This window comes from Colobus angolensis, unplaced genomic scaffold, assembly GCF_000951035.1.
Source record: "Colobus angolensis palliatus isolate OR3802 unplaced genomic scaffold, Cang.pa_1.0 Scaffold11, whole genome shotgun sequence".
NCBI classification, from domain to species: Eukaryota; Metazoa; Chordata; class Mammalia; order Primates; family Cercopithecidae; genus Colobus; species Colobus angolensis.
In genome coordinates, this window is record NW_012112030.1 from 2230559 (window position 1) to 2240361 (window position 9803).

The 9803-nt window shown below is 53.1% G+C and overlaps 1 protein-coding gene across 3 annotated transcripts in view; it reads right to left on the minus strand.

Moving 5' to 3' along the window:
* The window catches only part of MLF2 (myeloid leukemia factor 2), a 31960-nt gene extending 25305 nt beyond the window's left edge, over window positions 1-6655 (minus strand). Inside the window, exons 1-9 of one of the 3 annotated variants that reach the window (XM_011952042.1) lie at window positions 5922-6655; window positions 5273-5350; window positions 4915-5044; window positions 4627-4662; window positions 3698-3751; window positions 3162-3290; window positions 2833-2992; window positions 1727-1939; window positions 959-1506 (exon numbers count right to left, since the gene is read on the minus strand). In XM_011952042.1, the coding sequence (XP_011807432.1) occupies window positions 1752-1939; window positions 2833-2992; window positions 3162-3290; window positions 3698-3751; window positions 4627-4662; window positions 4915-5044; window positions 5273-5322 (747 nt within the window). In that variant the 5' untranslated portion in view covers window positions 5323-5350; window positions 5922-6655 and the 3' untranslated portion in view covers window positions 959-1506; window positions 1727-1751. Of the gene's footprint in view, window positions 1-958; window positions 1507-1713; window positions 1940-2832; window positions 2993-3161; window positions 3291-3697; window positions 3752-4626; window positions 4663-4914; window positions 5045-5272; window positions 5351-5864; window positions 5894-5921 lie in introns of those variants that run through there. The other 2 variants (XM_011952052.1, XM_011952047.1) reach the window with 2 other exon arrangements.
* Window positions 6656-9803: the final 3148 nt, after the last annotated feature.

Below are 9803 nucleotides of genomic sequence, written 5' to 3' on the forward strand. Positions count from 1 at the left end.
CCATTCTCCTGCCTCAGCCTCCCAAGTAGCTGGGCCTACAGGCGCCCGCCACTATGCCCGGCTAATTTTTTGTATTTTTAGTAGAAACAGGGTTTCACCATGTTTGCCAGGACAGTCTCGATCTCCTGACCTCCTGATCCGCCCGTCTCGGCCTCCCAAAGTACTGGGATTACAGGTGTGAGCCATTGCACTCAGCCGCTCCTTAACCTCTTCAATCTACTCGTCCATGAGCCACAGGGGAAGATTCTCCCTTCCCTGAGAGGACCCAGAGCCTTAGGTGTCTTTGTGTCCTTACCAGCTGAAAAGAACTCAAGACTTTTATAAAGAGAAAACCATTATCAGACTCTCCTACACATTTGTCATCATTAAGTAAGTTCCCAAGAGGAAAAGAGTGACCCATTTGGCTGGGCAAAGCAAGAGTGAACGTCTTGAGAAATTTGAGCTCCTCATGCCCTTCCAGTCATGCTCAGGTTCCAGGTTAAGTTTTCTTCTCTAGTCTCCTTTCCTGGGCTCAAATTCTCAACTACTGTGGGTGGAGGGTTTGTGGAACGCTGCAGACCAGAGTTCCTCCCCTCTGAAGGCCTGTGCAGGGTTATCTGAAGTGTTTCCACCCAGAGCACAGGAAAGAAACTCTGCCTAAGGGGCAAGGGGCAGCAAGTCCTGCTGCCACCCATGAGAGATGCCCAACGCATCCCCGAAGAGCAAAGTTACAGCAGAATGTGAGGGGAGAGCCAGCGAGGCACGTGCTCATGCTCTCACGCCCCAGCCTAGCCCAGCCGAGTGCTGATGGCCTGCAGCTGCCAGTGCTGATGGTCTCTCCGCACCAAGGAGATGTGGGCTTGAACTCTGAGGTATGAAAGCTACATGTGGAGATGAGGAAAAGTGAGAAGGTAACTTCAGAGGAGACAAGAGGGTTGAATTGAACAGGAAAAGGTCAAACGTACAGCCAGAATCCCACTTGGTCTTTTTTCCGTTCTCCTTTATTCCATAAACACCTAGTTACAAGTTGCACAAATCAAAAAATAAAGGCAGAGAAGGGTTTAGGGAAGATTCTCGTGATGTGTGTGGGCAGGAGTAGGGAGAAAGAGTTGGGAACCAGTCTGCTCCTTCCACAGCCCTAGACAGGGCTACGGCCCCTCAGTGGGGGCTCTGAGGAAGAGGTGGGCAAAGATCCAGGGTAGCTGAGGGATGGAGGAGGCCCCTAAACCCAGAGCTCACCCCAAAAGACCCTTCAATGCATGGCAGGAGTAGAATGGGAAAGGTGAGGGGGTTTGAAGATGGAGCAGCAGAATGAAAAATCAAGTTAGTAGATGCAGAGGCGAAGTCATCATGGTAAGGGGATTAAAGAAGGAAAAAGTAGGGAAAGGGTGCCGTGAAAGGTTCTCCCTGAGACCCCCAGGGAGAGGTGGGGGCCGGCTTGCCTGTTAATTTAATATTAAATTGGGGATGGGAATCAGAGAGGAAAAAGTTATTCGGGGGATAATTTCTCAGCCTCTCAGCCTGTACCTGGAGGGGAAAAGAGAGGAGCACAAATCAGAAGGAAGAAAAAACTTACGTTAAGAGCCAAGAGTTGGGGTTTAATCGCCTATGTCAGTGAGAACATTGTTCTCTTTCCACACCAACTTGCACTATCAAAGGCAGCTCCTGCGGGAGCCCGGACTGCGCCTGCCTCGCGGCCGAGGACCATCCGCAGGTGCACCCCGCCCTCCTTACCCCTGATACTTACAAGAGAGGCTGAGGGCCGGAGGCCCTCACCAGTCATAGCGGCGGGACTGTCGGGAAGGGGAGTCCTCAGGTCCCTGGATGGCCAAGCGGGGAGGCCCCTCCGCCCTTCGTCCCCCCGCCCCTGAGGACTCAAGCCGCCGAAACTCCAGGGGGCGCTGCTGCCGGAATCGGGACGTCTCCCGCCGCCACTCGTCATCAAACGCTGCGGCCTCACCTGGAGGGGACGGAGCCCACATGAGGCCTGCGTGCCGCCTGGCTCCTGCAGGCCGATGTGCGAGCGAGTCACAGCTTCTCTGGCCAAAGCGGCGAAGGCTGAGTGTGTGTGGAGGGGTGGGTGGGGCGGCAATTCCCTTAGCTCTTTTGGTTTCTACACGATCCGGGGAAGCCACCGATCCCGGGAAGCCACCGGTAGGCCTAAGGTGGCCTACTGGAGGAAGAAACCAGAATGGGATTATTCTTCAGTTCAGGTTCACAGTCCTGTGTGCACACTAGGTACGTAATAATTGCGGATTTGAAAAAGATAAAGAGGGGAGAAAGAAACGGATCCAGGTGGAGAAGAGTGTAACACTATCAACACGCACCTTCAGGGACAAAGCAGGCCCCTCTCAAAGACACCGCCAGCACCTGACTCAGCCCCTGAGCGGAGGAGGCTCCGAGTGCCCTAAGAATATGGGGCTGACAGCCGGGCACGGTGGCTCACGACTGTAATCCCAGCACTTTGGGAGGCCGAGGCGGGTGAATCACCTGAGGTCAGGAGTTTGAGACCAGCCTGGGCAACATGGTGAAACCCCGTCTCTACTAAAAATACAGAAATTAGCTGGGCGTGGTGGTACATACCTATAGTCCCAGCTATTCGGGAGGCTGAGGCAGGAAAATTGCTTAAACCCGGGAGGCGGAGGTTGCAGTGAGCTGAGATCGCGGCACTGCACTCCAGCCTGGGCACCTGGGCAACAAGAGCGAGACTCCGTCTCAAAAGAAAAAAATATATATATATATATGGGGCTGATCCAGAGCTTTGCCCAGAAGTGTCTATGAGTTAGGGATGTCTCCTAGCCCACAGGAACTGGGCCAGGGGCTGCCGGCCAGGAAGTGGGAGGGAAGGCTCACTCTCATCCAGGTTGATATAGTCCTGCCGCTCCTCCTGGTCCCCCGTGCGATGGTTTCGGGAGCGCTGGAGGATGTGGGCCCTGTCCCGGATGTGATGCCCGATGGACATCTGCTCCAGTCCACTGTCTGAATCCCGAACAGTCCTCCGTGTCTCCCGGATCTGGGATGAGGCAGAACATGGCACACTCAGCCGCCCCTTCCAAAGCCCTGGCTATACCATCTCAGGAGACACACACCACACACAACCCAATCCGGAAAAAAGCAGCCAGGGTTTCTGGGGGTGCCGCTCAATCCCCCCTTCTCTGGGACAGGAGGGCTCCCCCACTCACCCCGCCTGGTGCTGAGCGCATCTCTGATGTCTCTTGGTAGACCTTGGGGGCGCCATCACCCGTATTGGAGTAGGAGATGACAGTGGAAGATGAGAAGGTCTGGCAATTGCCTCCAGCTGTCATGTGTTCCTGAGGACAGGGGAGGTAGGGGAGGGCTGAATGGGGAGGCATCCCCCCGGGTGAAGAGATTTCACCCTTCAGCTGCCTGTCCTAGCCTGTATCTGTCTCACAAAATCCAAGAACTGAAAAAACATCAGGCCTCATCATTACCCTCCCAAATTCCTCTGAGTCCAACCACGAGCAAGAAGGATCTGAAGAGACAGAGCCTTAATTGTATGCTACATAAGAGTGCTGCTGCTGGCTGCTTCAGGCAGGCATGACAGCAGATACGGCGTCCCAAGGCTCTCTGGTTCAATTACTGTATCCAGTACTTTACCCCTCACTAGCACACTGTCTCCCTCTTGCCTTAGAGGATTCAAGGTGTTGTCAGCCATCACTGAGAGCAAGGCCGGGGAAGGGTATGGGGCAAGTCTCACCATGTTTCCAATCATGTCATTCATCATCCCGAACATGTCCATGAAACCACCCGACTGGAGGAAACAGATGGAAAACAGAGTCAGGAAAGCAAAGTCAGTGTTCAGAGTTGATCCTGTTTAGGAACCCACAACCCACGTGGCTGCACACTTCCTTTCTCTTCTTCACATCTAGCAAGTTCTCTTTCTCATTCTCTATTAACGTAACCAGAATACTCATGTTTCTCTTCCTGTAAACTGCTGACCCCTTCCTCAATCTCTATGACTGCCCTGATCCAATTTTCCTTTTCCTCCTGCCTGCTATATTCCCCCCATCTTTAGGAAGCAAGCCAAAGTTAATGGATTCTAAACTCTAAAGAGATAAGGCATGAAATTGTTAAAACCTACCAAAAAATCATCTCTAGTTGGCCCTTTAACTGCGCCTCCCTCCTCCAAAGAACAAATTTTGCTAGACAATTACATCTTCCTAATGAGTATGAACTTCTAGGAGTACAAGAGTTAATAACGTCTTTTCTTCTTTTTTTGAGATGGAGTCTGGCTCTGTTGCCCAGGCTGGAGTGCACTGGCACAGTCTCAGCTCACTGCAACCTCTGCTTCCTGGGTTTAAGAGTAGCTGGGACTACAGGTGTGTGCCACCATGCCTGGCTCTTTTGATATTTTTAGTAGAGATGGGTTTTCACCACGCTGGCCAGTCTGGTCTCAAAACTCCTGACCACAGGTGATGACCCGTCTCGGCCTCCCAACAAGAGTTAATAACACCTTTAACCCACAGGGCTCCTAGTACCCAACAGGCTCAGAGGTTTGTGAATGCCATAAAAAGAGAAGATTCTGGGGTTACCCATGAAACTATTCCTAAAAGGCACACTGGGGAATAATACCTAAGGGTAGAGAGTGTGTCTGAGATGAAAGGACACGGGGAGATAAAGACTCACCATTCCCAGCATCCCAAACGGGGAGACAGCTCCAGCCTACAGGAACACATGAGGAACAGAAATTACACACCACATCCTATCTCTTTACAATCCCAAACCAGGCCCATGGCCTCAATTTTTTTTTTCCGTCCTCTCAAAAGGGAGTCACAAAGCCCTTTTTCCTGACCCCTTCCCCCATTCCTAGAGCACTTCACTTGCTCAGTTGGCTGCAGTGCAAGAAAACTAAAGTGCTTTCCTAACCAACCTCCAACCTTTCTTTGGGTGTCAGGTGTGTCACAGCACCATTACCTGCTGCATCCTGCGGCTGGCAGGCCTGGTCCCTGGCATGTTGCCATCTGTGATGCTGAGGAAGGGGCTATATCCAAAGCCACCTGACAACATACGGCTCATATGCTGACGGTGAATAGCAAAGGGATCCCTGTGGAGTGAGCACATAGTATGGATGGCAGAAGCGCCAAACTGTTAATCCCTCCACCACCCTGCAAAAAATACGCACAGAGCAACAGTGGCACCGATGCCTACTTCCTGCTAGGTGGGAGCTGGGTATCCAGCCAGTTCCAACCATTCCCAGCAATGGGAACCCCGATGTCTGCCTGAACTACTGAGAGACCTGGAGTGGGAAGCTTGAGGGGGAGGGAATACTCACATCAGGAACATGGGATCCTCAGGCTCCACATCCCTCAGGAAGCGGAACATCCTGATCTCAGCTCCAGGGGGCTCCACACTGGAAACATGTGGAAGCTCAGATACTTGGAGGTGGCCAGGGTTTTGCACACCCACTCAGTGTAGGGACTCTCAGAGCACTGTCCTTTCCAAATGATGTAACTGACCCCTAAACTCCAGGGAGACCCTACTCCAGTATTCCACACAACCTCTAGGGAGGTAAGGGCTCTTCAAACCTCTCTCTCAATTAGGGCCACGGAAAAATTTTCCAAGCCTCTCGGTTTTTCCCTCCCCCACTCAGAGCCACCCTCTTCCCAAAGCTCTGGCCGGTAGCATACTCTCCCCTCCTCCCCCGCCGCCACCGTTCTAGATGAAAATCCCAAGTGCCGGTCCTCCGCCCCATTAATGACCCCAGCCACCCCGCCCCTCCTTACACTCAGGCCTCCCCCAGGCGGGCCTCACTAAGACCCCCGCGCCTGTCTGCGGCTCCTCCAGCTCCCGCCTCCCCGCCGGGTGAGCCGGAGAGGTAGGCCTGAGCCTCTCGTCTCCCCAGCCCGCATCCCGGGCTCCCAGACCCTGCAGCCCCGCGGGCCCGCTCCCGTTCAGGGCTGCCCGCTCTGCCCGAGCCTCACCAGTGCCCGATTCGGGCTCAGCGGCCCATCCGGCCGGTTTCGCTTCCCGGTACGCTGCAGGGTCAGGGTCGCGGCCCAGAACGCGGGGATTGGTCCGGGCTCGAGCTCCTCGGCCTTCCACGCCGCCTCCTCCCACCGCTGCCACCTACCGTACCCCACCTCGGCCCACGGAGCTCGAACCTAGGCCAGGCCCGGGCGGAAGTGACGTCACGATGGGCCCGCCCACCCGGGGCCGGGCCGTGGGAGCCCCGCCCACTGGCGTGGGTGGTGAGAAGGCTGGGGCCGAGTCCCAGGGGCCAAGCTCAGGCAACCGGAGCCTGAGGTCGAGAGGGTTCACCTGGCCACGAGGAAGGGGAGCTCATTAGTAACCTGGATTTGGGATTTGGGTTCTGTGGAGTGGAAGAGGCTCCCATAAGGCTGGGGAGAAGGAGAAGAGGAATCCATTCTTCGGGAGGGACCGAGTTGGGGGTTGAACTTGGGGGCGCTGTGCAGCACGTTCCCTCTCCCTCCTCCAGGGGAAACTGGAGGACGAGGGGCAGATGCCCCTCGGGGAGAGGCGGGCTCTATGTGGGCGACGAGGCGGGGCGGATCCCTGGGGGGAGCTGTAAGCAGACTCTCCTGGAGAAGCCGTCTACCCTGGAGGGAGGATGGGCAGTTTTCCTGCCAGGGAGGTGCTTGGGCCTGTCCCCGCTTGAGGAGGAGCGTTCCTGGCAGGGCGGAGTCCCCGGAGTGACGCAGAGGAGGAGGTGACACTCTCTAGCCCTGATCTAGTTCGGGCTTCAGAAAGTCGGATGGGGCAGAGAATCCAGGTTGGGGGGTTGGCCGCCAGATGGCGCTCCTCGGCCAGGCTGGAACCCGAGGCCCTTGAGAACTGGCGTTGGAGAGGGACCTGGAGCCCTCCCCCATTACCCATCTGTGAAGGGTTGGACTGGGGAAAGGCTACAGTTCTGAAATCTATTAGTTTAATGCCACTCTCCCCTTCCTTTTACTCTAATTCTTGCGTCCTCAAGAGCTGCCAGTCCTGCACTGACCTTTCTCGCTGCTTTCCTAGGTCAAAGTTCTAAAGTTTGGGGGAAGAAAGGAGTGGAGAGCTCAGTTAACCTGGATCACCCAGGGGAGGAGCTAAAACGGGGCCCAGGAGACCTGCCTCCAAGGCCAGAGACTGATACTTTGACATACTAAATGTCTTGCATAAAATCTGGCTCTGCTGGAGAGAAGGGCCCTCCCCTCTGGGGTCAGGGCATTTGGACTGTCTAGGATGGACTTTAACCAAACTCATCCAAACTCCAGCTTTCCCTGGTTCTTTACTCTGGCTTTTAGCCATATTAGTGCTGTGTGGAGTCTGACCCAATGAGAAAGACTTGTTCCCAATAACTCCCTGGGGTAGAAAGGGGGTTCCTGGTAACTCAGGAAAAGGTGCTAGGAACAGGCTTCTCAGGTTTCTTTGGACTTGATCATTATTAAAGAGGAAAAAACAATAATAGAGACGGGGGCAGAGACAGATAGTTAAGATACAAGCTGGCAGACTGGCAAGTCAGAGGAAAACAGAGACAGAATAAAAGTAAATTTGTTTTTCATTGCTATTTCTGGGGAAGATACTTAGTAAAATCTTTTATCTTCCAGATGCTCTATCTCTGCACATCCCACCATGCAACTTCCCCTTATCCTCTTGCCCCAAATGAAAGCAGTTTGACATGTGATCAAGAGTTGTCCCAGTAAAGGTTCTGTGGCTGAAACTTAACTAAAGATATCCTATCCATTCCTTTTTTTTTTTTTTTTTTTGTCCTCTCCTCCTTCTAAAGCAAGTTCTTTATTGTCCAGCCAATCAACAAATGTTTAAGGCCTGGCACGGTGGCTCACACCTGTAATCCCAGCACTTTGGGAGGCCAAGGCGGACAGATTACGAGGTCAGGAGTTTGAGACCAGCCTGACCAACAAGGTGAAATCCAGTCTCAGGCCGGGCGCGGTGGCTCAAGCCTGTAATCCCAGCACTTTGGGAGGCCGAGACAGGCGGATCACGAGGTCAGGAGATCGAGACCATCCTGGCTAACACGGTGAAACCCCGTCTCTACTAAAAAATACAAAAATCTAGCCGGGCGAGGTGGCAGGCGCCTGTAGTCCCAGCTACTCCGGAGGCTGAGGCAGGAGAATGGCCTGAACCCGGGAGGCGGAGCTTGCAGTGAGCTGAGATCCGGCCACTGCACTCCAGCCTGGGGGACAGAGCCAGACTCCGTCTCAAAAAAAAAAAAAAAAAAAAATCCAGTCTCTACTAAAAATACAAAAAAATTAGCTGGGCATGGTGGCACATGTCTGTAATCCCAGCTACTCAGGAGGCTGAGGCAGGAGAATCACTTGAACCCAGGAGATGGAGGTTGCAGTGAGCCAAGATTGCGCCACTGCACTCCAGCCTAGGCGACAGAGTGAGACTCCGGCTCAAAACAACAACTACAGCAAAAACGGAAATTAGCCAGGCATGATAGCAAGCGCCTGTAATCCCACAGGTAGGCTGAGGCAGAAGAATCACTTGATCCTGGGAGGTGGAGGTTGCAGTGAGACGAGATCACACCATTGCACTCCAGCCTGGGGGACAGAACGAGACTTTGTTCCAAAAAAATAAAAAACAAATGTTTAATGAGGCCCGGCACTATCCTCGGTACGTTGTATTAAGCATACATACAAAAGTATAAGACACAGTCTCTGCCAATTGAAGGCATACAATCTTGTAGCCACCTTTTTTCTTTTTTGGTTACCTGTTATCCTTTTATTTTTTTAAAATTAAGTTGTAGAGATGGGGAGTTTCGTCATGTTGCCCAGGCTGGTCTCAAACTCCTGAGCTCAAGTGATCTGCCCAACCTTGGCCTCCCAAAGTGCTGGGATTATAGACACGAACCACCGCGCCCAGCCACCTGCTATCCTTTACCTACTGCCTTTAGGTGCCTAGAGCCCTTTCTCTTCTTCCTTCCAAAACTCAAGAATCTGCTGGCCAGGCGTGGTGGCTCATGCCTGTAATCCCAACACTTTGAGAGGCTGAGGTGGATGGATCACCTGCGGTCAGGAGTTCAAGACTAGCCCGGCCAACCTGGCCAACATGGTGAAACCCCATCTCTACTAAAAATACAAAAAAATTAGCTGGGCATGGTGGCACATGCCTGTACTCCCAGCTACTTGGGAGGCTGAGGCACAAGAATCGCTTGAACCCAGCAGCAGAGGTTGCAATGAGCTGAGATCTTGCCACTGCACTCCAGCCTGGGCAACAGAGCAAGACTCTGTCTCAATTAAAAAAAAAAAAAAAGAAAAAAGGAAATTGTTGGCCAGGCACAGTGACTCACACCTGTAGTTCCAACACTTTGGGAAGCCAAGGCAGCAGTCTTGTTTGAGCCCTGGAGTTGGAGACCAGCCTGGACAACATAGTGGGACCTTGTTTCTTCAGTAAAGAAAATTAGCCAGGTGTGGTGGTGTGTGCCTGTAGTCCCAGCTACTTGGAAGGCTGCGGTAGGAGGATTGCTTGAGCCATAATTACACCACTGCACTCCAGCCTGGGCGACAGAGCAAGGCCGTGTCTCTAAAAAAGAAAAAGAAAGAGAAAAAAACTGTTGAACAGGTGAGGATGAAAGAGGAAATGCAAGAGCCCATTTTCAGAGTTGTTGGAGACATACCATATAGGCAGTTGTCTACTCCAGGAATTAAAGGGATGTAATTTTGCCAGTAACCAGAGTTTGTGTCTGTCTTCCTTCTCCTGGTCTCTCCCTCTCCTTCATTTCCTTTCCTCTCCTCTCCTTCACTCTCTTCCTCTCTCCCTTCCTCCCTCCCTCTTCTCTTTTCCCTCCCTCCCCCTTCCTCCCTCCCCTCTTTCTCTCCCTCCCTCCCTCCCTCTCTCTCTCT